The 27,787-nt window shown below is 43.9% G+C and overlaps 1 protein-coding gene across 1 annotated transcript; it reads left to right on the forward strand.

Moving 5' to 3' along the window:
• The first annotated feature begins 3 nt into the window (after positions 1–3).
• Positions 4–26,768, forward strand: LOC145515086 (uncharacterized). The gene is given in 9 exon segments (XM_081514601.1): positions 4–50; positions 662–745; positions 4,151–4,932; positions 5,479–5,644; positions 10,301–10,431; positions 18,427–18,553; positions 19,047–19,139; positions 23,866–26,678; positions 26,681–26,768. Coding segments are annotated over 5 exon segments (3,075 nt in total). The 5' UTR covers positions 4–50; positions 662–745; positions 4,151–4,932; positions 5,479–5,644; positions 10,301–10,416; the 3' UTR covers positions 26,708–26,768.
• Positions 26,769–27,787: the final 1,019 nt, after the last annotated feature.

The raw sequence follows: 27,787 nt of genomic DNA on the forward strand, positions 1-27,787 counted from the left end.
AGTATCCTGCAGACCCGGAATTGAGTTTAAACGAGCGCGAGAGAGCGCTGGTGAGTTTGTTTGTATGTTTTTTTGTTTACAACCTGGATTTCGTAGTCCCACAGCCTGTTGTCCTTCACACGTGGGTTTCGGGGTCTCTGTGGACGTTCAGACTACCGTCCCCATTTCCCCGTCCCCACTGTGTCCTCGCATCGCCGTGAGAAGTTCTGAAGTCCGTTAGCTTAGCTGCCGTGTCCCTGGGGCCCACGTCCGCCTCTTGTTAACATCGTTCTAGAGTCCATGTCCTTCTCTGGCAGTTCTGCCTTCTAACTTGTAGAGACCGCTCCTTAAAGTCCTGCATTGCCCAACCGCTAGGTCCCTGATCCACGAAGAGGTGAAGGAGGCTCTATTGTGTATGGAGTTTGGTCAGGATCTCGCCTATGGTTTGAACGGGAGGGTCAGCCTAGAACGTGTGATTTTCAGAGGAAGGGCCGCGAGTTCTGAAGAGAAGAATAAAACTGAAAACACCTCGTTTGAATCTGTGTTCTAGAATCCCTGCTGTGTCGGTGGTCCTGGAGGATTGTGTTTTGTACCTGTTGAGATCCTCCCTCTGTGTGGGGCTGTGTTACAGGGTCCTCGGTGTGTTTCTCTAAGTATTGAACAGCCTATTTTCAACATTCAGGGGTCACCCCCCAAGACTGATCTTACCTGCTAAGGAAGCCCAGAGGAAGGGGAAAGCAAGGAGTCAGAAATGACTCGTTCCGAGGTAAGAGGCATAGTCCTTTTGTTTGTTTGTTCTGTCTCTTTCCTGAAATGCTCTTTTTTTTGGACTTGATAAGCTCCTTAACTTCTGAACGGGTTTGTTTGAACTGACCCATAGTCATCATCCCAAGGGACCCATTTCCCTCCTGGCCTATCGGTGTGACAGAAAACAGTATTGGCAGCCAAAGAAGCTCACTGAAGCTTTTAAGTCCCGAGTTTTTATTGAGGTTTAGCTACATAGGCGTGGTGGATAACAGCTCCAGCATTCTCCCCTCCTAAGAGGTTGGGCTAATAAGCCCACCTGGCTCAAAGCCCCATACCTCTAGTCACTTCGTTGTTCTGTGAAATGAGCAGCCTCACAACCTGAGTCATTCCCTTATTAAACTAGGGGCTCACATAAGTCATCTTGTTATAAATTATGAGGGCCCACGGGGAGTAATAAAGCCACTGCAGTCACTAAGGAAATTCCAACAGTGAAAAAACTTAGATTCCAAGAGTAAAAGCAAACTTCCAGAACCTTTGGACCAAAGCCTGCTAAATTCTGTTTTGCTTTTTAAATTCTAATATTTATTTAGTTTTGGCTCTGCTGGGATTTTGCTGATGCACTTGGGCTTTCTCTGTTGTGATGAGGAGGGTTACTATCTTGTTGTGGAACTCTGGCTCTAAGGCAGGGGTTCAGTCGTTTTCTTAGTGACTAGCAGGCTCTGGAGCAGGTGGGCTTCAGTAGTTGTGGCACACTTGCTTAGTTGCTTCAAGGCATTGGGATCTACCCCTACCGGGGATGGAACCCGTGTCCCCTGCATTGACAGGCAGATTTCTCACCACTGGACCATCAGGCAGCTCCCTAAATTCTTTATTACACAACGCTGAAACCTAAATCTTTCCTTTATGCCCTGTGATATTTTTTGCCCCTCTGATTTTTGATGTTGCTTTGGAATACCTCACCTGTCGCATGCTTACAAAATATTATGTTGCGTTTCATCCTATTCTTTTATTGTTCAATACAATATCCAAGTCTTTTTAGGTGAGCTTCTTTGGCTACCTTGTAGCTATTTTGCTTCATTTATTTTAAAATTTCAACTAATCTATACAGTGATAGCTTCATCTGTCATTTGGCAGGTTCCCTCTATTTAGGCTTTTCTGTTTTATATTCAAAATTATGTTAGCTTTCCTAGATACAGCTGAGGCTTACATTTCATGTATCCATGTTTGTTTTGAGTTTGAATTGTTCTGAATTTGCAGTCACTGAAGTCTTTATGTCACTACATCTTCCAAGTAAAACTTGTGATTTTCAGACTTAAATGTGCTTCTGCAAAGTTTTACAGTTTCTTCACATAGGTTTGGAAATGTGTTCTAAATAGGTGTCATGGTATATTTGCTAATAAAATGTAGACTGTTCCTCATATTGTGTTTTTAATTACTGTTACTAAAGAGGAAAAATTGTTTTCAGTGTACCCAGTTGACTCAGCGGTGAACAACGTGCCTGCCAGTGCAGGAGCCTAGGTTTGATCCCTGGGTTGGGAAGGTCCCCTCGAGAAGGAAATGGCAACCGATTCCAGCATTCTTGCCTGGGAAATCCCATGGACGGAGGAGCCTGGAGGGCTACAGCCCATGGGGTCACAAAGAGTTGGACGTGATTGATGTGACTTAGAACACATTCATGCACAATTAGAAATAGTTGTTTCACCATAAACGCTAATATACACGAGTTAAAAAAAAGGTAGATTAAAAATGTTTCTTCCAAAAACTGTGTTATTCACAGAAGATCGCTTTTACCTGAAGTGTGTTATGTGCATGTGTGTATGCAAGGAAAACCTAGGGTATATATTAAAGACATCATCATTTCAGGAATATTTTTATTTATTCTCACCTTTGAAAATTGTTCTTACATATTTTCCATGGTTGCTTTTCTCCATCACAGTGTGAACTAAGAGTCTCCTCTTGGCTTCTGACAAACTGCATTCATTCGTTGCTCTTCAATTTCTTAGGGGCCCTAGGAAAACTCTGCCCATTTCTTGTAGCTCTATGACAGTCCTTTTAACGTTTCCTTCCATCTCTAGACAGAAATGTGTCAGTGGAGGGGTAGACAAACTGCCAAACTTCTAGGAATACTGGGGACAAGTTTTTGTTCTCTGATTTATAATTTCCTATCCACTGGGAGCAACACATAGGACCTTCTTAAGAAATTTCAAATTCAAGTAATTTTTCACTGCAGAAAGCAAAACCTCGTGGAAATGAAAGAATGCACATCTCAGGTTGACTTCAAAGTTTCTCTTTTCCTTATATGATCTCATATTACATATCTTGAGTGTATTTGCCCAATTCTAACATGCTAAAATACTTTATTGTATTCTGTTACCCGGAGAAGGCAATGGCACCCCACTCCAGTATTCTTGCCTGGAGAATCCCAGGGATGACGTAGCCTGGTGGGCTGCCGTCTATGGGGTCGCACAGAGTCGGACACAACTGAAGCGACTTAGCAGCAGCAGCAGCATTCTATTACCTCACAGAATTTTAAAATACATTGACATAAAATCTTAGTACGTTTTCCAGTATGTTATTAATGGTTGATTCAAATTATGACAATTTTTACATTATATAAAGAAATCTTTATTAAAAGTTCTAATTGGAATATAGCTGTTTTACAATTTTGTACTCCTATACAACAAAGAGAATCAATTATACATATCAGTCAGTTCAGTTCAGTCACTCAGTCGAGTCTCAGTCTTCAATCCATGGTCTGCAGCAAGCCAGGCTTCCCTGTCCATCACCCAACTCCCAGAGCATGCTAAAACTCATGTCCATCGAGTCAGTAATGGCATCCAACCATCTCATCCTCTGTCGTCCCCTTCTCCTCCCATCTTCAGTCTTTCCCAGCATCAGGGTCTTTCTCAGTGGGTCAGTTCTTTGCATCAGGTGGCGAAAGTATCTGAGCTTCAGCTTCAGCATGTCCTTCCAATGAATATTCAGGACTGACTTCCTTTAGGATGAAGTGATGTGATCTTCTTACAGTCCAAGGAACTCTCAAGAGTCTTCTCCAACACCACAGTTCAAAAGCATCAATTCTTCGGCACTCAGCTTTCTTCATGGTCCAACTCTCACATCCATACATGACTACTGGAAAATCCATAGCTTTGACTAGACGGACCTTTGTCAGCAAAGTAATGTTTCTGCTTTTTAATATGCTACCTAGGTTGGTCAGTGATAGCTTTTCTTCCAAGGAGCAAGGGTCTTTTACTTTCATGGCTGTAGTCACCATCTGCAGTGATCTTGGAACCCAAAAAAATAAAATCTCTCACTGTTTCCACTGTTTCTCCCGCCGTTTGCCATGAAACAATCTGACCGGTGCCATGATGTTCGTTTTTTGAATGTTGAGTTTGAAGCCAGCTTTTTCTCCCTCTTCTTTCAGTTTCATCGACTCCTCAGTTCCTCTTCACTTTCTGCTCTAAAGATGGTGTCATCTGTATATCTGAGATTATGGATATTTCTCCCTGAAATCTTGTTTCCAATTTGTGCTTCATCCAACCCAGTATGTCACATGATGTACTGTGCATATAAGGTATATAGCAAGGTGACAATATATAGCCTTGACGTACTCCTTTCCCTATTTGGAATCAGTCTGTTGTAACACGTCCAATTCTAACTGTTGCTTCTTGACATGTATACAGATTTCTCAGGAAGCAGGTAAGGTAGTCTGCCTACGGGCAGTTCCTGTTGTTGCCTTACTGGTTCCAGAGGCAACAAAGCTGACTTTGGGCTTAGATTTGATCGTAAAATTCCCGCATGAGGTCAACACTCTTCTACAAGGGGACCCCCATAAACAGCTGTTGACATCCCGGATAGCTCAGTACCAGAAACTGTTATGTGAGAACCCCCATGTTACTACTGAGCCCTGTCAGGCCCTGAATCCGGCCACTCGCCTTCCCGTGGGAGACGGTGGGCCCTCACATGATTGCAAGGAAAGCCTAGAAGAAGTTTATGCCAGCAGACCTGACTTGAGAGACCAGCCAATCCTGGAGCCATACTGGGTCCTGCACAGGAATGTCACCAGCCTGGTGAAACAAGGACGACTGTCGGGATATGCAGCAGTCATGGAAGAAACCGTCGTTGAAGCTAGCTCTCTGCCATCACACTGGTCTGCTCAATGGGTCAAACTATGTGCTCTAATCCGGACCCTCCAGCTGTCAAAAGGTAAGAAGACAGACATTTACACAGACTCCAGGTATGCTTTTGCCACTTTACATGTACTTGGGGCTTTATATAAAGAGAGAGGTCTTCTGACAGCCAACAGAAAGGACATTAAAAATAAAGAAGAAATCCTGACCCTATTAGGTGCTGTTTGGGAACCAGAAGGCGTTGCAGTCATACACGGCCGAGAATATCAAAAAGAGGATACCCCCCAGGCTTGGGGAAGCAGACTGGCAGATAAGACCGCTAAACAAGAAGCCAAGGGTTTGCGGGTGACAGCTGAAGCCCCTATTAAAGCTCTCGTACTGGTGGAGCTGCCTGAGCTAACATGGGAGTCCACTGAAGCCTAAAACCAACAGCCAAAGTGGAAGGGGGCCATCAGGACTGAAAAGGGGTGGTGGGAATTGCCAAGTGGCAAATTATGGTGCCGGAGGAGCTGGCACCCACACTGGTAAGCCAAACACACCAAGCATCCCACCTAGGACATGATAAACTGGAAGAGCTAATTCAAAAATATTTCTTGATTCCCCACCTCTCTTCCCTATGCAGGACAGAACCTCAGAACTGCTCGGCATGCTCACAGGTTAATGCTGCTTCGCGGCACAGACGAAAACCTCCGGGGATTCAGCTGAAAGGCACGCTGCCCTTTGAACACCTGGAAGCGGACTTCACTGAAATCAGATCTCACCGACACTGCCCTTACCTGCTGATCGTGGTATGTACGTTCTCGGGATGGATAGAAGTGTTTCCTACCCGGACTGAAAGAGCATCAGAAGTAGCCCCTTGCCTGCTTAGGGAAATAGTTCCCAGATTTGGATTTCCTACCAGCATTGGATCAGACAATGGCCCAGCTTTCATAGCTGACAACTTTAAACATTAAATGGAAACTGCACACTGCATATAGGCCCCAGAGTTCTGGGATGGTGGAACGAACCAACCAGACACTTAAAGAGACACTCTCCAAATGGATCATAGAGACTGACTGCTCCTCGGTGTACTTGCTTCCGATGGCTCTGCCCAGATTCAGGATGACCGCATGGTCCTATGGCTATTCTCTGTACGAAATTGTGTACGGGAGTCCCCCTCCCATAATAAAACAGGTGTCAACAAATTTGCCTCAGGTAGAGGGGATGAGATTTCACAGCAGATGAAACAACTGGGTAAGGTGATAAATCAGATAACTAGGTTTGTACAAGAAAGGGTGCTGTTCTCCCTGGGGGAACAGATTCATGAGTTTACACTTGGCGACCAAGTATGGGTCAAAGATTGGAAACATGATTTACTAGCCCCTCAGTGGAAGGGCCTTTATACTGTTATTCTAACTACCCCTACTGCAGTTATAGTTGCAGGTATTGCCCCTTAGATACATCATAGGAGGGTGAAGAGAGCATACTACCAAGACCCAAAAGTGCTGTGTGGACTGTGCAGAGGGACCCCACTGACCCTCAAGAGACTAAGATCATCCTTAAGAAGAAAAAAAAATTCCCGGAGAAGCCCCTTGAGGATGAAGCCGCGTGATCAATTCCTGCTGCTTGGCCTCATCAACATGTACCTTCTTCCTTCGGGGACTTTCACAACACCTCCAGCTCTTGGGTATGTGGGGCTGTGCCTCTGTCTGTGATCGATGGACTTTCCTGGAGGGTGTCATCGCTCCGCCAAGGAGATTTTTAAACCACTCTGCTCTTTCCTGGGACAACAAAAAGAGACTTTCCTTTTTCTTGTCAATCATAATCTCTCCCTGCGCTCTTGGTCTAAGCCAGACCTACAGTCAATAGACTCAGGTCATGGAGTTACATATTACGTAAACACCAGTTTCATAGAAGTAACTAAAGCGGTAATCCAAAAGAGAATTGTTTTGGACATGGTCACAGCTGCCCAAGGAGGGACCTGTGCTATCATTAAGGTTGAATGTTGTATATATATTCCTGCTTTAGATGTCATGAAAAACCATGTAAAAGCAATGTGAAATGAAAACATTCCTTTCTGGACCTTGGTACTATCTTGGGTGAAGGGTGATTGGTGGAAAACTATATTTACCATTGTTATGGTTACCATTGTTATAGCTGCTTTGTGGACCGTGCATTTTACAATGTAGTATGGACTTTGTAACCCAGAGGTTGGTGTCGTTCTCCCAAATTGGCAGTTGGAGAGCCAGGGTGCAATATATCCCTGTGAATGATGCTGATACTATCAGTTAAGAGAGCCAAGAGTGGGGAAGGAAGGAGGATACAGCAGGCTCTGACTGGAAAGCAGGGCTGCATCCTGGGCCGGACTGCGGCCTTTGAGCTGTCTGAGCAGTATCTATGGAAACCACATACCTCCTGGAAAGCCAGGACCCCAGAAGGAAGAGCCCCAGGGCTCTCCGAAGCCTAAAAGAATGCCCTAATTATCTGTGTAACTGAATAGAATCATACACTCTATTATGCTTATTGGGGTATGACCACAGGCCTATTGATAACTGTTAACTGTTATCTCCCTAGGCTTAAGGCATATGATCGCAGGTTAACTTCGATTGCATCTGTCTTTTTCCTTTATTCAGACTAGTTTCAGGGAACCTTTATACACTTAGGGTATATAAGGCTTTCACAAAAACTGGTCGGGGTCCTTGGCTAAGAGGAGATTCTGCCTTGGGCCCGCTGGTGTAATAAGCTGCACTCCACTATCTGAGTTGTTTTCTGGGTGGTTTTGTTTCCCAGAACGCGTGGCTACAACACACAGACGACATTGAGAGAGTAGCCACATCTAGTGGCCTTACAGGACCAACTAGATTCCTTGGCTTAGGTGGTTTTAAGGAATAGGAGAGGGCTAGACCTACTGACAGCTGAAAAGGCAGGCCTCTGCCTCTTCTTGAATGAAGAATTCTGCTTTTATGTAAACCAATTAAAAATAGTTAAAGACATGGCCCAACAGCTAAGGGAATGAATCATGAAAAGGAGAGAGGAAGTAGCAAATTCCTGGGGTAATTGGAACAATATGTGGAGCTGGGCATCATGGCTTCTCCCTTTAACCAGTCCTCTCTTCGTGTTCTTTGTGGTGCTTTTGTTTGGCCGTTGTATTCTCAAGGTATTACCCCGTTCATCACCTCTTGAATTGAATCCATAAAGTTATAAATGTTAATAGATCAATATATTCCCATATCTGGTCCTATCACTTCATGGGAAATAGATGGGGAAACAGTGGAAACAGTGTCAGACTTTATCTTTTGGGCTCCAGAATCACTGCTGATGGTGATTGCAGCCATGAAATTAAAAGACACTTACTCCTTGGAAGGAAGGTTATGGCCAACCTAGATAGCATATTTAAAAGCAGAGACATTTCTTTGCCAACAAAAGTCCGTCTAGTCAAGGCTATGGTTTTTCCAGTGGTCATGTATGGATGTGAGAGTTGGATGGTGAAGAAAGCTGAGCGCCGCAGAAGTGATGCTTTTGAACTGTGGTGTTGGAGAAGATTCTTGAGAGTCCCTTGGACAGCAAGGAGATCCAATCAATCCATCCTAAAAGAGATCAATCCTAGGTGTTCATTGGAGGGTCTGATGTTGAAGTTGCAACTCCAATACTTTGGCCACCTCATGCGAAGGGTTGACTCATTGGAAAAGACCCTAATGCTGGGTAGAATTGGGGGCAGGAGTTGAAGGGGACGACAGAGGATGAGATGGTTGGATGGCATCACCAACTCGATGGACATGGGTTTGGGTAGACTCCATGGAGTTGGTGATGGACAGAGAGGCCTGGCATGCTGCAATTCATGGGGTCGCAAAGAGTCAGACATGACTCAGCTGAACTGAACTGAACTGAACTGAAACGTCGGGGAGCTCTGAATGTCGTATCAAGCATGAGATGATGCTTTCTACACTGAGTGGTAGAAGCATCCAGAGGGAGCAATGAAGAGGAAAATGTCACATTTTTCCATAACCTCCTGCTCCTTCTGCCTCTGTAGCTCAGCTTGCTCTTTGCAAAGTCTTGATCACGTAGGTCTGAAAAAGTGGGGACTCCCAATACTAGGAACTGGAATTTATCTCACTCACCCTTGTCCTGCTCTTTGCAATTGCCCTAGCCCCTGCAAACCTGAAAACTCTCTTAATCATGCCTGTCTGTGTATAAAAACTCTGTAACCCCTTTGTTTGGGGCTCAGAGCTTGGAGTGTGAAGTCCTCTGGGCCCGCCGGCATCATAAACCTGAGTTCTCCACCTCTCCGAGTGTAATGCTTGTTCTCTGCAACAATGGAAAGGCCTTCAGACTCCTGGTCTCTGAAGTTTGACCTCCCTCGCCTGCAGACAGGTGGTCACAGTGCAAATCATTTTGTGCAAACCTGTGTCCCCAGGCTGCAGAGGGTAGTGAAGAAAACCTAAGTACTCAGGGTAGCCTGTTCCAAAGTGGTACTAGTGGTAAAGAACCGCTTGGCAATGCAGGAGACACCGAGAGATGTGAGTTCAATTTCTGGGTCAGGTAGATCCCCTGGAGGAGGGCATGGCGACCCAGTTTCGTGTTCTTCCCTGGAGACTCCCCTTTGACAGAGGAACCAGGCGGGCTACAATCCATGTGGTGGCAAAGAGTCGGACACTACTGAGCGACTTAGCACGCTAAATGCAAGGCATCTTTGGGCTTTTGTTCTTGGGGTGCTTTCCTGGTGGCTCAGAAGGTAAAACGTCTGCCTGCAATGCAGGAGACCTGAGTCCGATCCCTGGGTCAGGAAGATCCCCTGGAGAGGGAAATGACAATCCACTGCAGTATGCTTGCCTGGAAAATTCCAAGGAGAGAGGAGCCTGGTAGGGTACAGTCCGTGGGGTCGCAAAGAGTCGGACAGGACTGAGCGACTTCACTTCTTTTCTTTCTTTATGAGAGCAAAGCTTTGCAGTAATCCTAGGCCCCCAGGTGATTCCCACCAAGCAAGCATTCCCCAACACCCCTCCCCCAAGGGCACAGGCAGAGCCAGTGTAGGGCTACACCCATCCTAGAAAGGGCCCCTCCCCAGGCAATCAGCCCACCATCCTTTGTTTCTAGAATTTTCTGCCCTAATCATCAGCTCCAGAGAGGTCTAAAGTGTGCAGAGTGTGAGGCTGCACCTCAGGGTTCCTAAATGCGGGTCTTCCTCTTGTGATGTTTCAAAAAGCCTCAAAATGTGTGTCAGCTAGGTCAGTAGTCCGTCCATTATCTCCTGAGAATTGTACTGTGACCTGTAATGCAAAAAGAAAGGAGAACTCTCAGGGGTGGTCTGCAAAGAGAATGCACAAAAGGTAAGCACCAAACACAGAATGTGATTAGCATGTCAGATTATGCTTGATTGCCGCCTGCCGATCAGGAACGGAGGAAGCCAGAAAAGGCTCAGAAAAGGGCTGGAGAAACAAGAACCTTTTTTCTTCTTTTCTCTGCAGCAGTTGGAGGTTAAAGGGCTGTGTGGATGCCTTTGAAGGTATTTTCTCAACCTGTAGATGCGAGTTTGTGACATAACATCCCGCGAGAAGACCCAGAGCAGCAGGAAGAAGAGGAAATGGCAGCTTCTCGGGTAAATCTCCTGTCCTGGGTTGGGAATGTGTCTGCTTTTCCTCCTTAAATGCCGGGACTGAGAACCTGCCAACCTTTACTTCTCTGATTCTAAGTTTTCTCCCTGGGGGGTTTGTTGTCTACTTCTTATTGTTTCCTTTTGTTCTTATAATAGCAAAGAGCAGCTCTTTAGACTAACTTCTCTGTTAAATCCCAGAGCCTGTTATCCATTGTCTGTATCCCGGCTTTCTCTAGAGCATGATGAATTCTCAGCATGAATTAGTGACGTTCAGTTGTTGACTATATGCCCTTTGTGCGAGATCAACATGGGGAGGCACTGTTACCAGAGATTCCCACTGGGATGTGGTCTGGTGTCAGGATCATAGGGAAGGAGGGGAAATGGCGTGATGAGTTTACATATGGAAGCAGCTTCAGCTCCTTAGAACAGGAATTACAGATTGTCCTTCTAAATAGAGTGAACTCAGTGGTTCACAGTTCTTCAGAAAAGTTTCAGAAATAAAAACGTTGCAAAGACTGCTATATATCGATAAGTGAGACTAACTACTTAAATGTAGTATTAGGTTGCAAATCAGGAAAGACATATATGCAGTGAAATTTGCATACAACACAGTTTAAAAATATTTATTTAGTTGGCTGCACCGGGTCTTCTTGTGGCAGGTAGGATCTTCAGTCATCCTTGTAGTTTTCAGGTTCTTTGGTTGTGACATGTAAACCCTTAGCTACAGCATGTGGGATTTAATTTGCTGATCAGGGAAAGAACTAGAGCTCCATGCATTGGGAGCTCAGGGTCTTAGTCACTGGATCATCACGAAATCCCCAAACTAACATTTTTTAATGATAGATTCAGATCATAGTTTCCATAATAGTGCCAAAATACCCATGCAGTGATAATGCTTTCTTCCAGGTACGTCTTACCCCATGACTCCTGTTCACTGGTTTAGGTGTTTCTGTGAGATTCCCATGCTCTGAATTTGTTTTTTTCGATTGGACTTGAACAAGTGTCTTGGAAAGAAAAAGTGAGGGATGTACCTAAACTATCACAATTAATGGAGTATATTCACATCTTCTTACTTTCTTTCTGCTCTGGAAAATGAACACTCACTTGTGTTCAGCAGAGATACTGGGTGTGGGGAGTAGGCATTTTCATCCCAAGCTCAGGTCTGAATCTTTCCAGTACACTCCATGCTCACATCACAGAGTCTCCTCACATTTTGTATTTTCCAAAATGTTTACAAGAATCTTATTGGTCCTAATCTATGCTGGAGTGTATTAAAATTTAAAATACAGCTCAGTACAAATAAAGAATATCATCCTCAAACATTATGCACATTTTTAATCCATTCAAAATTACCTGAGTTTAGTGACGTGAAACTTTTTCCCTCTTACCCTTGAAGAGTATAGAGCCCCATTTGAGTGTGTGTCTGTACTCAATGGAGATGAGTTTGAGTAGGCTCTGGGAGTTGGTGATGGACAGGGAGTCCTGGCGTGCTGTAGTCCTGTTTCTCAGGAGTGGGAAGGACCAAGCTTCCCCGACTCCTGCAAATTCATTGGATGACTGCCACTTAGAAAGGCTTCCAGACTATCCTATTAGACCTGTTAAAATCTGTAAAACAGTTCAAGTTCCAACTTAAGTATGAATACTTACCTTACTATTCTATTTCATTGCTGTTCAAAATCGTCATTCATCGAGCAGAATTTTCAACATTACTAACTCAAATAACCTTGCTAAAAAAGTGGCACTGTTATAGCCATGCGTTCCAGAAAACAAGCTCACTCAGAAGGATGATGCAGATAGTGAAGTGCAGTTTATTACACCGGCGGGCCCAAGGCAGAGTCTCCTCTTAGCCAAGGACCCCGAGCAGCATTTGTGAAAATATTTTATACCCCATGTGTATGTGTCTGAACCCACCACCCCATTTCCTTGTGACTTATATAAACAAAGGCAAGATAAATACAATCACAATAACCCCATCATTCATGTGTTATGTGTTCAAACAGTCAATAATCAAGAAGCCTGAGGTTACATTCCAAACAGTCAATAATCAATAAGCCCGAGATTACAGATAAAAATTTATGAATCAGTGTATGTTTTCTCTTAGGTGATGAGTAACCTTGATACAACCTTCAAGATTCCCCTGTCCAGAGGGGGTCTTATCCTTCTATTGTCGTTTCCACAGGCACTGAGCACAGAGTTCAGAGTCCGTTAGAGAGGTGGCCAAGCATGATCAGCACGAACAGGCCTAAGATGGAGTCCAGGCCCCATGAATTCCTTCTTCATTCCCCCCTCTTGATGCTCCTAGTTTTCGTAATGAGCATCATTCATTGAGATATAGTGTACTTTAGCCCTCTGGCCACCCACATGAGAGAACGCTATCAACCACTGGGTTACAAAGTTCACAAGACATTGTAAGAAGCAGGGCCCACAAAGCAGTATGATTAGAACTATTATGACAACAGTAACAATAGTTTTCCACCAATCTCCCTTTACCCAGGACAGGATCGAAGTCCAAAAGGAAATATTTTCATCAGACATGACTTTCATTTGATTTTGCATATCGTCCAAGGCAATAGATACATTTTTAGACAGGTCAGGAATGTATACACAACATTCGACTTTAATTATGGCGCAAGTCCCTCCCTGGGCTGCTGTGAGTATGTCTAATGCCATCCCATTTTGAATTACTGCCCTCCTCATCTGAATTTGTTCTTCTTTCAAGGCTTGAATGGCTTTTGTACTGTCTAAGAGGGCCTGTTTAGTGAAATTAGTTAAGGCCTCCACCTTAATCATGGTATCCGTTGTCCCTGCAGAGGGTACAAACAAGGCAGCAAGATAGTCATACCATTGGAACACAGATCTTGTCCATCTTGCATGCAGATAGGGCAGGTTTACTGGAGGTTGGTGTAGGCTAGGCTTAATACTGCCATGGGCAAAAGCAAATCTCAGTGTGCAACGCCCTACCCAGTTAACTGGTAACCATTGCCATAAGTTAAGCCCACAGAGCCACTGGGTCCCATTGGGGGCTACCCAACGGATTCCAGGATTATATTTCCAGTCAGAACTGGGCCACTGAACCTACTGATTGGAGTGATAGGTAACTTCTATGATTTGTTTACATTGTTCAGGAGACAAATAACCCATATATTTTAATTCTTTTGGGTCTAGGTGGCGGTCTCCAAATCCAACTTTGTGTTCTTTTTGTTCCCAGCAAATAGGAGTGGGAACAATCAACTGTCCTTTCTCAGGAGTCATCCAGAAATATTCATCCCAGACCTGGTAGTATTGCTCAAGTTACCGGGAGGCCTGTCCCCCTTTTGTAAAGGAGCCCTTCTCTTTTTTATTTTTCACATATGAGGTATAAGCTCTTGTTACCTCCATAAGACTAGTGTTCATATTAAATGTAACCCCATGTCCCTGGCCCATTGATGGCCTTTTCTTACACCAGGAGAGCAAAGAAAGGTTATGATTGGTGAGAGAAAGGAAAGTTCCCTTTTGTTGTTCCAAGAAGGAGCACAGTGGTATAAAGTCTCCATAACGAAGTGGTGACACCCACCAGGGCAGTCCATCCATAACTGACAGTGGCATAGCCCCACATACCCAACAGTCGGAGGAGTTGTGGAAGTCCGCATAGGAAAGTGCCCATGAGATGAAGACGTTGTCCTGTGCAGGAACAGTGGTCAGGTTCAGAACTGCGTTGGTGAGGCCGAGTAGCAGGAGTCGTTTACCCAGCTCCATCCTAGAGAGGGCTCGTCCTGGACCTCGTTTCTTTTTTTTTTTTTTTTTTAGAATGATCTTGGTTTCCCATGGGTCGGTGGGGTCCTTCTGGGTGGTCCACTCGGCATCTTCCGGGTCAGCGTGGTATGCCTTCTCTCTGGTGTGATGGATCCAAGGGGCAATGCCTGCAACTTTAACTGCGGTAGGGGTTGTTAAAACAACAGTGTAAGGACCTTTCCACTGGGGGGCCAGTGAGTCATGTTTCCAGTCTTTCACCCATACCTGGTCCCCTGGTATAAACTCATGCATCTGCTCCCCCAAGGGGAATGGTATTCTTTCTTGCACAAACTTAGTTACTTGATTAATTACCTTACCTAGTTGTTCCATCTGCTGTGATATCCCGTCTCCCCTTAGTTGAAGTATATCAGTTGTTACCTGTCTTATTATGGGAGGAGGCCTCCCATACACAATTTCATAGGGAGAGTAGCCGTGGGACCGTGGGGTCATCCTGAGCTTGAGCAAGGCCATGGGAAGTAAATCTACCCAGGAACAGTCAGTTTCTATAATCCATTTAGAAAGTGTCTCCTTTAGTGTCTGGTTAGTTCGTTCTACCATTCTGGAGCTCTGAGGCCGGTAGGCGGTGTGTAACTTCCATTTTATATTCATGGCTTTACTTATTTGTTGTATCAGATCTGATATGAAGGCTGGGCCGTTATCTGATCCTATGCTAGTGGGGATCCAAATCGGGGAACTATTTTCCTAAGCAGGCTCCAAGCTACTTTTGATGCTCTCTCAGTTCAGGTGGGGAAGGCCTCCACCCATCCCGAGAATGTACATACCAGGACCAACAGGTAGCGAAAATGGCGATATGGTTTCATCTCAGTGAAGTCCACTTCCAGATATTCAAAAGGAAGAGTACCTTTTAATTGGATACCTGGAGGTTTTGGTCTGCACCCTGGAGCAGCGTTAATCTGAGAGCAGGCGTTGCAATTTTGGGATTCCGTTCTACATAGAGAGGAGAGGCGAGGAACCAGAAAATACCTTCGGATCAATTCCTCTAATTTGTCATGTCCCAGGTGAGTCATGCGATGAGCTTGGCTCACCAGAGAGGGAGCCATCTTTTCAGGCACTAGTAGCTTACCATCCGGTAGTTCCCACCATCCTTTTTCTGTCTTGGTGGCTCCCTCTGCTTCAGCTAGTTGGTTTTGAGCCTCAGTGTATGTTGGGGACTCTAGGGCCAGCTCGGGTAGGTCAGCTAGGACAAAAGTTCTCATGGGGATTTCCCCGGATTCCTTTTTGTCCTCAGCTGCTCGTCTTTATACCTTTTTTTGTATTTCTTCTCTATTTTTGTGTCCCTACTCCGGAACACCTTATCTGCTATTTCAATCAGCTGAGAGCTAGACATGGGTATAACCCCCTCCGTCTTTTGAAGCTTTCGTTTTATGTCAGAACATGCTTGCGAGATAAATGCCGAATTGATAACAATCTGGGAGCCCGTAGCTTCTGGGTCTATGGGTGTATAGAGTCTACAGGCCTCACAAAGTCTCTCGTAAAATTCAGAAGGTGACTCGTTTCCCTTCTGAACTACTCCGGCCGGTATAGACATGTCCATCGGCTTTCGGGCTCCCCTTCTAAGTCCTTGTACAATCGCCGTTTGGCATCTGTCTAAATGAATTTTTCCCTCCTCTGTATTGTAGTCCCAATTAGGTCTGTCAGTGGGGAAGGCTTGCTCTATCCACCTTTCTGGGTTAGCAGTGCCCTCAGGGATCATCTCCTGTAACCATTTTCTTGCCTCAGTGTTGATCCTGTATCTCTCTTCTGTACTGAAGAGAGATGCTAGTAATTGCATTATATCGTCCCCGGTTGGTCGATGAGTGTGGAAAATAGTCTCCATCAGTCTAGTCATGCCCTGGGGTTCCACCGAGTAAGAAGGGGTGTGTTTTTGCCAGTTCAGTATATCTGTTGATGAAAAGGGTTGATAGTAATAGGTTACAGGAGCTTGGTGATAATTACCGTCCTCCCCTATCATTGGGGGTTGCTGAACTTCTCTCAGGGGCATCTGCAAGGGTATTCTTCCCCCTGGCTCTTTGGCAGAATGGAGCCTTTGTTTAATCCCAGTGGTTCCTCCCCCTTGTCCGGGAGTACTTACCGGGAGTGGAGGGTAGAGTTTAGGGAATGTAGAGGCGGCATCCGGGGTGGTAGAGTCTGGTGGGCTCATTGTCCCTCCACCTGAGGCTGGAGCCTGCCGAGTGGGCGGCTCTACAACCTGTGGAGCTGTTGGGACTGCTGAGGAGTCCAGGAGGCTTACCTGTCTTGGGCTGGTTCCTCCGGTTGGGCCTCCAGTGGCCGTGGTGATACTAGTTGGCGGGACCATCATCCAATACGTCTGTGGGGGAAGTTCATCTCTTTCAGGGTCCTGTAAAATTTCCTCCTCGTCCTTGGTTACCTTTTGGGCCATCAAGATTTTTCCTTCCCTGCCATGAGCATAAAAACGGGCCCATTTGGGGGGGTCTTGGGCTATTCCCAGCCAAGAGTCTATGTACGGGAACTGATCGAGGTGTCCGGGCTTTCCCGTAACTATAGCATAGACTGCCTTTATGAGATTTAAGTCCAGAGTTCCCTCTGGTGGCCAGCCAACTCCCATGGAAGGCCATTCGACTTCACAAAGGGTACGGAGCCGGCCGGGTGTCATTTTCTTCCCATAGTCTCCATCAAACCCTTTCTTAAAATTCTTAATCATATTCTCCAGTACAGTGGCCTTGGATCCACTTCCTCCCATTTTCTTACCTCTGGATTTCCCTGTCCCAGGGCCTTCCCGAGAAGCCAATCTACGTGTTTCCACTGGTAGGGGAGATGATGGGTCACACAGAAGGTGGGTACCTCCTGGGGGAGGGCAGAATACGAGCACACGGAATTCAATATCTCCTTTCTACAACCCTGTGGCGACCATTCGGCACGTTCCCTAAGACGACGTGGACACACCTCCTAACTAGCTTTCTTAAACCCTAAGTTCCCTTTCTTTATCCCTGGCACGGCCGTCGACCCGAGTGCTGAGTAGCTATTGTCACCAACCTAAACCAGTTTCCTATGTGTCTCCCTTCTGGGCCCTCCCAGGGGGGTGATCAGGCCCCCTCTTCCACCCTACTGGGTGGGTTCCTCCGCACTTGAGCGCTCAGTTCCCTTGCTGCCGTTCACTACCTGCCAAAGTGAAGAAACCAGGCGTTGAAAGGCCGAGTTCTTCCAGAGGGGCGAGGTGCCTTCCCCCCTCTAGGAGATTCAAGCTACAAAGCCTCGGGGTGGCCTCAAACGAGACCTGTCTCCTCAAAGTGAGGAGCTTCCCAGCCAGTGCACCAAATGTTATAGCCACGCGTTCCGGGAAACAAGCTCACTCAGAAGGACGATGCAGATAGTGAAGTGCAGTTTATTACACCGGCGGGCCCAAGGCAGAGTCTCCTCTTAGCCAAGGACCCCGAGCAGCATTTGTGAAAATCTTTTATACCCCATGTGTACGTGTCTGAACCCACCACCCGATTTCCTTGTGACTTACATAAACAAAGGCAAGATAAATACAATCACAATAACCCCATCATTCATGTGTTATGTGTTCAAACAGTCAATAATCAATAAGCCCGAGGTTACATTCCAAACAGTCAATAATCAATAAGCCCGAGATTACAGATAAAAATTTATGACCTGTCCGGAGGTAGGGGAATCAGTGTATGTTTTCTCTTAGGTGATGAGTAACCTGGATACAACCTTCCAGATTCCCCTGTCCGGAGGGGGTCTTATCCTTCTACTGTCGTTTCCACAGGCACTAAGCACAGAGTTCAGAGTCCATTAGAGAGGTGGCGGAACATGATCAGCACGAACAGGCCTAAGATGGAGTCCAGGCCCCATGAATTCCTTCTTCAGCACTTTGGCCCCACTTCAGAACTCTTGGCTCAGAATACACTTAAAAAATTTTTTTTCCTATTTCGTTGATAAACAATTTATCCTATGTCACATGAGTAGAACACTGAAAAATAAATATGCTAATGTCGCTCTGATGATTTTATACTTTCTCTTTCAGATGAGAATAGTTTCTCTAATGACTTGTGGATCATAACTCATCCTCTTTTCTTCTCGTTAGAAATTGAGTAGAAAGTATTGCTGTGTAAAAAATATATCCTGTAATACCAGCCAAGCTGCTAAATCATGACCAGGTCTCTGAACTTGCTGTTTTCATCTTGGGTCACATTAGGAAGTCTTCCCACGGCCACATGGCATCTGTACTTTGTATTTCAGGGACGGCTGACATTCCAGGATGTGGCCATAGACTTCACTCAAGAGGAGTGGGAATGCCTGGACCTCGGTCAGCGGGAATTGTACAGGGACGTGATGTTAGAGAACTACAGGAACCTGGCCTCCTTGGGTGAGGATAAGTGCCTTCCAGAATCCCTTATCTACCCACTGGGTTTTGGTTCCATCATTTAAAGAATGTCTTCTGAAATTTTCTGCTTCCCACAGTAGTTTCAGATCTCTGCTTTCTAGGGGAAATGGGTATTTGTGAGTTTAGAAAGAAAGGCTTCATGATGATTCGTTATGCTGGTAAGCTTTTTCTTCCTGTATGTACTCCGCCTCCTTCATTCTAGGTTACTGATAATTGCGTAAGTGTTGTGGTATTAAATAGTTGCACCCTCTCTTAATTTCACATTGACACAACTTACTTTTGCCTTAGTACTACTTGACCAGAATCTCAGGATCTGATTTTTAGGTGTTTGTTAGTATTCTGTAGTGGCTTTCAATAAAGTATTTCGGGAAATCATTTCCTAGAACAAAATATGTTCTCGTCTAAACTGAATACATTTTGGATTCGATACTGATGGATCTCTAACAACACAGATATTCCTTTCTCTGATCAACAGGGCTTGTATCTAAGCTGGACCTGGTCTCCTTTCTGGAGCAACTGAAGGATCCCACGAATATAAGGAGAATGGAGACAACAGCCATTTACCCAGGTAGGTATGAATGGATGGAGATGATGACTCAGATGAGAGGTCCATCCTTCTCACTCAGATGAGAGGAACTCATCCTTCGTAACATGGTTTCGGAAGATTTGCTTCCATGGAAATTGTTTTCGAAAACCTGGGTTTGTGTCTGCTACTGTCACAGAAATGTATCACCTGCCCCATTCTGTCCCTTAAATCATTCATGAATTCATCTCCAGTGATCACTTTTCTCCATCACAGTGTCAACTAAAAGTCTCCTCTTGGCTTGTGACAAACTGCATTCATTCGTTGCTCTTCAATTTCTTGGGGGCCCTAGGAAAACTGCCCATTTCTGAGTAACTATATGACACTCCTTGTAAAGTTTCTTTCTACTTCTAGACAGAAATGTGTGAGAGGAGTGGTAGACAAACTGCCAAACTTCTAGGAATACTGGGGACAGGTTTTTGTTCTCTGGTTTATAATTTCCTATCCACTGGGAGCAACACATAGGACCTTCTAAAGAAATTTCAAATTCAAGTAATTTTTCACCACAGAAAGCAAAACCTCGTGGAAATGAAAGAATGCACATCTCAGGTTGACTTCAAAGTTTTTCTTTTAATTATATGACCTCATATTAAATATCTTAAGTGTATTTGCCCGAATTCTAACTTGCTAAAATACTTTATTATATTCTATTACCTCAAAGAATTTTAAAATAAATTGACATGAAAGTTTAGCACATTTTCTACTATATTATTAATGGCTGATTCAAACTATGACAATTTTTAGGTTATATAAAGAAATCTTTTTTAAAAGTTCTAATTGGAATATAGCTGTTTTCCAATTTTGAACTCCAGTACAGCAAAGAGAATCAATTATACCTAGCAGTCAGTTCAGTTCAGTTGCTCAGTTGAGTCTGACTCTGTGATCCATGGTCTGCAGCAAGCCAGGCTTCCCTTTCCATCACCAACTCCCAGAGCCTGCTCAAACTCATGTCTATCCAGTCAGTGATGCCATCCAACCATCTCATCCTCTGTCGTCCCCTTCTCCTCCCATCTTCAGTCTTTCCCAGCATCAGGGTCTTTTTCAGTTAGTCAGTTCTTCATACCGGGTGGCCAAAGTCTCAGAGCTTCAGCATCAGTCCTTCCAATGAATATTCAGGACGACTGATTTCCTTTAGGATGAAGTGGTGTGATCTTGCAGTCCAAGGGACTCTCAAGAGTCTTCTCCAACACCACAGTTCAAAAGCATGAATTCTTCGACGCTCAGATTTCTTCATGGTCCTACTCTCACATCCATACACGACTACTGGAAAAACCAAGCTTTGACTAGATGGACCCTTGACAGCAAAGTAATGTTTCTGCTTTTCAGTATGCTGCCTAGGTTTGTCATAGCTTTTCTTCCAAGGAGCAAGCATCTTTTACTTTCATGGCTCTAGTCACCATCTGCACTGATTTTGGAGCCCCAAAAAACTTAGTCTCTCACTGTTTCCACTGTTTCTCCCGCCGTTTGCCATGAATCGATGTGACTGGTGCCATGATCTTTATTTTTTGAATGTTGAGTTTGAAGCCAGCTTTTTCGACCTCTTCGTTCAGTTTCATCAAGAGACTCCTCAGTTCCTCTTTACTTTCTGCTATAAGGGTGGTATCATCTGTATATCTGAGATTACAGATATTTCTCCCTGAAATCTTGATTCCAATTTGTGCTTCATCTAACCTGGTATGTCACATGATGTAATGTGCATATAAGTTAAATAACCAAGGTGACAATATACAGCCTTGACGTACTCCTTTCCCAATTTGGAATCAGTCTGTTGTCACATGTCCAGTTCTAACTGTTGCTTCTTGACATGCATACAGATTGCTCAGGAGGCAGGTAAGGTAGTCTGGTGTTCCCATCTCTTTAAGAATTTTCCACAGTTTCTTGTGATCCACGCAATCAAAGGTTGTGGTGTAGTCAATAAAGCAGATGTAGTTGTTTTTCCAGAACTCTCTTGCTTTTTACATGATCCAAGGGATGTTGGCAATTTGATCTCTGGTTCCTGTGCCATGTATAAGTCCAACTTGAACACCTGGAAGCTCTCGGCTCAGGTACTGTTAAACACTCGCTAGGAAAAAATTTTGAGCCTTTGCTATTGTTTGAAATGAGGGAAATTGTGTAGTAGTTTGAGCATTTTTTGGCATTGCCTTTCTTTTTGATTGGAATGAAAACTGACCTTTTCCGGTCCTGTGGCCACTGCTGAGTTTTCCAAATTTGCTGGCTTATCGAGTGCAGAACTTCAGCATTATCATCTTTTAGGACTTGAAATAGGTCAGCTGGAGTTCCATCACCTGCACTAGCTTTGTTGGTAGTCATGCCTTCTAAGGCTAACTTGATTTTGGACGCCAGGACGTCCAAACCTAGTAACTTCTGTTACTAGGTGAGTGATCACACCATCGTGGTTATCTCGGTCATTAAGGGTTTTTTTGTATAGTTCTTCCATGTATTCTTGCCAACTTTTCTTGATATCTTCTGTTTTTTTTAGGTCCATTCAATTTCTCTCCTTTATTGTTCTCATCTTTGCATGAAATATTCCCGGTACCTCTCATTTTCTTCAAGAGATCTCTAGCCTTTACCACTTTATTGATTTCCTTCCCATGTAGGTCACCACAGAGCAAGGAGTAGAGTTCCCTCTTTCAATCATAGTTTTAAAGACTCTCTTCTTATTTAATTTCTTAAATCAAGTACTTTATTATGTTTATCTTATTTGTATTCAGCTTCCTCTGACACTGTCCTATGTGTCCTCAGTTTCTGATTCATCCTTGTCACTATCATTTGTAATTTTTAGATTGAAACATCTAATAGACCATTCTCAGAAACATGTGTGGCAAGAAGAGGATTAAAGAATTATTAGGCACCTAGAATTTTTGAAAATGTTTAGTGTCTTCACTTAAGATGACTAGAAGCAAGAAGTAATCATTAGATTGCCTAACTCCTCTTCATTTAGTGGTCCTTGTAGGTTTTATCTTGCTTCTTCCTGTAGAACCTATTTCTTTGCCATCTCATTTTGTCCAGCTTTCTGTTTGTGGTCTCTGTTTTGAAGGCTACAGGAAACTAGTTAGACTTCCTTCTGGTGTCTGCCCCTTGGTGGGTGAGGTTGATCCAGAGGTTTCTGCCCTTATCCTCTTGATCTGTGCTTTGATTGCTGTTAACTGTGATCAGAGCCTGCCGTAGATATTCAGGGCTGTTTTCCCATTATTCTGTGGTTGTTACTGCCCTCTCTCTGGTGGTGCCTGCTCCCTGCATGGTGCAATAGAGCCCCCAGATCTGATTCTTAGCTGTGATTCTGTTCTGTGGTGCGAGGCTGGTGGGACTGGAGGACACCCACTGGGAGAGAAGTCTCTGAGTATTACTCCTCTGGGGATGTTCACCTCGGGACCTGCTCTGGTGCCCCCCTCATGCGTTCTGCGCACTCTCATGTGATGTAGTGTTGTCACTGCTCTTGGCCCACCTTCACCATGGGCCTGATGGCACATGGCCTTGGTGTCTCTCAGATGTTGTTTTCACAAGGTCACCAGCATAGATTCAGAGAAGTCAGGTCCTGGGATTGCATTCAACGTGGAGCTGGACCCACTGTGGTGCTCCGGGGCAGCTCAGGCTCTGTCCTGGCCCCGGCCGCTTGTGTAGGAGCCCACAAAGTGTACAGCTGCTAAAGCTACACCTGCCATGACTGGGAGAGCCCTGGTCGTTGATTCACATGCTCTGTAGGGTCTGAGGTTACAAAGATGGTCGTGGGTGTAAGACATGGCTTGTGTTGCTGCAAGGAGAGGTTTCCGTTTTTCTTCCTTATCCCTGGGGTTCAGCTGTGCTTTCAGCTCTATCTGTGCTTGTGGCCAGCTCACAGGTGTCTGCTCCTGAGACTGCCCCAGAGCCCAGGGGTCTGCTGATTGTGGAGGAGGCCGATGGGGGAGGCCGTGGCTGGGGATCAAAAGACCTACGTGGGTGGAGTTCTTCGTAGTCCTGCTGAGGAGGGGCTGGCATAAGGGACAAGCGATGCAATGGGCTCCTTCTTTGGCCATCACTCACCAAGGGCACTGTGCTCTATGGTGGTTCAGGCTTCACCTCAAGCATTCCCGTTTGCAGAGCTCTTCCCACACTCCCATCCGTTCAGGATGTTTCCTCATAGCCAAAAGCAGTCCTCTGCCTTGGTCTGCTCTCCAGACCCCACATTCCAGCACCCAGCCCTTGCCTGCATTGGTGGACATGCCTCTCAGGCTGAATGTGGCGGGCTGGGGTCAGCAGCCTGTGTGCAGCTCTCACTCTGTCCTGCTGCCACACGCTGGTTGCCGTGTTCTCTTCCCACAGAGAATGAGGCTCTCCTTCTCCACACTGAGCTCCCCCAGTGAGGGGCTTCCCCGGATATGGAGACCTCTCCTCACTTTCATCTCCCCGCAGGGGTGCAGGCCCCAACCCACTTCCTCTCCTCTTCCTGTTCCTTCTTTCATTTGTCCTACCTGGCTCAGCAGGAATCTTTCTTGTCCTTTCAGATTTCCAAGGGCCTCTGCTAGTGTTCAGCCGGGCTCTGTGAGAATTGTTCCATTTCTCATTCATTTGTGGAGAAGAGATGATCTCCACATCCGCCTAAGCCTCTGGCATCTTGATTCTTCTGTCCCTATCTTATTTTTAAACTAGCCAATGGTCATCAATTTTCTCTAAATCTTTAAAGATATTCAGTGAGAAAAGCAGGTAAAATTACTTGCTATTTGGTATCTTTCAGCTTTGTCTCCAAAAGACACCCAGGATTTGATGCCAAAGAATCCAGCATTAGAAGATGTATTCCCAAAAGTAAACCTAGGAATATATCAAACATTTCACCTGAGAAACTTAAGTTTAATGAAAGACTGGGAATATACGAGAATATATGAAAGACAGAGAGGATGTTTTTATGGACATAAAGAAATGGAGACAGTTACACATAATGCTAACATTAGTGCAAAAAGAAATGAAAAGCATGAGTCAAACTGGGAAAAACACCAACTTCAGTCTTCAATATCTGCCGAGAAGTGTAAGTGTTTAAGAAAAGATTTCCATCCTTCTATGGAACATACATGTTCTCTGAAAGGAAATGTGGAAATCCTGGAAGGTAATCTAGTTTCTACTGCAAATACTCATTCAGACAATTCTGAATGTAGGCTTGGACTAAACATACATTCAAGCATATCTGAACACCTACAATTTAACAATGAGTGGGAAAACTCACAATCTAATCAATTTGAGGGGGTAATCAATCTAAGCATGAGCAGGGGGTCATTATTGTTCCCCCAACAGATATTTTCGCTCCATCCCAAGATGCATAATGTTGATGATAATGGAAGAGACGTAATTCAGCCATCATTGTTGAAAACATATTATGATGTGGTCAGTACACAACAGCGCTCCATGTGTGATAAAATGAGTCAGACCTTAAGTAAGAGCTCCAGCTTCAATAATTACAAGAGTATTTATGGTGAAGTAAGAGGGTGTTCAGGCAATGAAACTGGGTGTATGGTTGAAGGAGACTCAAACCTTTTGAAACATCAGGGACCCGAGTCTTCAAACAAGGAATCTAAAAGTAATAAATGTAGAAATACCTTTTATCAAATGTCAGGTTTTTCTCTAGATAAGAGTACTTGTACTGAAGAGAGGACTGGTACTGAATATGGTAAGACTTCTAATCAGTCTTCAGAACTTTTACAACAGCACACTGTTCAGAATCCACAGAAAGAAAGCAAGTGTAAGATATGTGGGAAAGCCTTTAGTAAGTCATCCAATCTAAGTAAACATAGGAAAATTCATAAAGGAAGGAAACTTTTCAAATGTACAGAATGTAGCAAAGCGTTTAACCGTTGCTCAGTTCTCACTCAACATCAGCGAATTCACACTGAAGAGAAACATTATAAATGTACAGAATGTGGCAAAGCCTTTACTTACAACTCAAATCATATTCAATATCGGCGAATTCATACTGGAGAGAAACATTATAAATGTATGGAATGTAGCGAAGCCTTTATCGGTTACTCACATCTAACCTATCATCAGCAAATCCGTACTGGAGAGAAGCCTTATAAATGTAAAGTATGTAACAAAGCCTTTATTTGGTGCTCACATCTTACCCAACGTCAGCGAATTCATTCTGGAGAGAAACCTTATTATTGTACAGACTGTGGCCAAACCTTTATTTGTCATTCAGAGTTAATTGTACATCATCGAATCCATACTGGAGAGAAAGCATACAAATGTAAAGAATGTGGCAAAGCCTTTATTACGAGTTCGGCCCTTACTCAACATCACCGAATTCATACCGGTGATAGACGTTATAAATGTACAGAATGTGGCAAGGCCTTTATTAAGGCTTCTAGTCTTACGGAACATCAGCGAGTGCATACTGGAGAGAGACCGTATAAATGTACAGAATGTAGCAAAGCCTTTCGTCTTCGCTCCTTTCTTACCCGACATCAGCGAATTCATTCTGGGGAGAGACCTTATAAATGTAAAGAATGTAACAAGGCCTTTATTCAGTGGTCACATCTTACTAAACATCAGCGAATTCATACTGGGGAGAAACCATATAAATGTAAAGAATGTAACAAAACCTTTATCCAATGCTCACATCTTACCCAACATCAGCGAATTCATACTGGGGCGAGACCTTATACATGTAAAGAATGTGGCAAAGCCTTTATCCGTTGCTCACTTCTTACTCAACATCAGCGAATTCATTCTGGAGGCAAAGCTTATCATTGTACAGAGTGTGGCCAAACCTTTATTTTTCATTCAGAGTTAATTGTACATCATCGAATCCACACTGGGGAGAAACCATACAAATGTAAAGAATGTGGCAAAGCCTTTATTACGAGTTCGGCCCTTACTCAACATCACCGAATTCATACCGGTGATAGACATTATAAATGTACAGAATGTGGCAAGGCCTTTATTAAGGGTTCTAGTCTTATTGAACATCAGCGAACGCATACTGGAGACAGACCGTATAAATGTACTCAATGTGGCAAAGCCTTTGGTGACACCTCAACACTTAGTAAACATCGGCGAATTCATACTGGAGAGAGACCTTATGAATGTAAAGAATGTAACAAAGCCTTTCATCTTCGCTCAATTCTTACTCGACATCAGCGAATTCATTCTGGGGAGAGACCTTATAAATGTAAAGAATGTAACAAAGCCTTTATTCAGTGGTCACATCTTACTCAACATCAGCGAATTCATACTGGGGAGAAGCCTTATAAATGTAAAGAATGTAACAAAACCTTTATCCAATGTTCACATCTTACCCACCATCAGCAAATTCATACTGGAGAGAGACCTTATAAATGTAAAGAATGTGGCAAAGCCTTTATTACAAGTTCGGACCTTTCTTACCATCACCGAATTCATACCGGGGATAGACGTTATAAATGTACAGAATGTGGCAAGGCCTTTATTAAGGGTTCTACTCTTACTAAACATCAGAGAATGCATACTGGGGAGAGACCATATAAATGTACTGAATGTGGCAAAGCTTTTGGTAGCAATTCAACGCTTACCCAACATCGGCGAATTCATACTGGAGAGAGACCGTATAAATGTACAGAATGTGGCAATGCCTTTCGTCATAGTAGTAATCTCACTAAACATCTGAGAACACACACTAGAGAGAAACCCTAGTAATGGAAGAACTGATGGAAGAGGTTTGCCCTAAGCATGCATCAGAAAAGACAAGAGTTTACACAAAAAATCTATAGAAATATTATAACAAATATATAGAAAGGTATTTAATCCAAAGTTAAGTTGAAATATCAGAGATTGCATACTAGAAAGCATTTCATAAATTTTGTTTTCAGAAGTTTCTCTGAAGCAGAATGACTGTAGGGAATACTCCATAGTTAAAACCATAGAAAATGGATATATTACTATGAATTGTGAGATGAAGGTTGATGGTTAGAAAGTTACAATTCTTAGCAATGTATGTATGCTTGTTAATAATGACGTGATTTGAGATTCTCTGAAGGAAATGTAATTCGGCACTCAAGTAACCCATACTATGCTTTGTTTCTAGTGTGTTTGCAAACATAGGTTTTTGATGGTTTATTAAAGATTAGCCTTTTTATATTGTGTTGCAACCATTTCTATCTATTCTCCACTAGAAGGTGAAGGATACCATAATGTAAAATGTACAATAAACATGTAAATGGAGGTGTTTGGCATGGATGTGAACTATCTGGAGGTTGCCATGATGTAAGTGATCATTTAATCTTTCCATGTATTAAAGTAAGACAGAAGTTGGTTGTCAGGTTTCAATAATAATATCCTTAATTTGTAAGAAGAACCCAATGACAGTTCACTGCAATATTGATGTATCTTTATAATAATCAACACTGGTCATGATTATTACTTCACAATGTTGAAATAAAGACAATGATAACCTAGAAACATATTAGAAACCCTTCCTGGAAAAGGCATGGAATTAGTGTATATCGTGCTTGCTAAGTGCTTCCTAGGCTTTGTTTGGTAAGCCGTAAAAGTCACAAATCTGACATCATTATATCAAAAAATGAATATCTTTCTCCGTGCTTTTCATCTGTATTTAATCATGGATCATACCGTGGATTATAAAAGGTTCTATTTCAGCTATGTGTGAAATTCATACATGCTTATTAATAAAA

Source organism: Giraffa tippelskirchi, chromosome 7, assembly GCF_054371585.1.
Source record: "Giraffa tippelskirchi isolate mGirTip1 chromosome 7, T2T-mGirTip1v1.2.pri, whole genome shotgun sequence".
In the NCBI taxonomy this organism is placed as follows: Eukaryota; Metazoa; Chordata; class Mammalia; order Artiodactyla; family Giraffidae; genus Giraffa; species Giraffa tippelskirchi.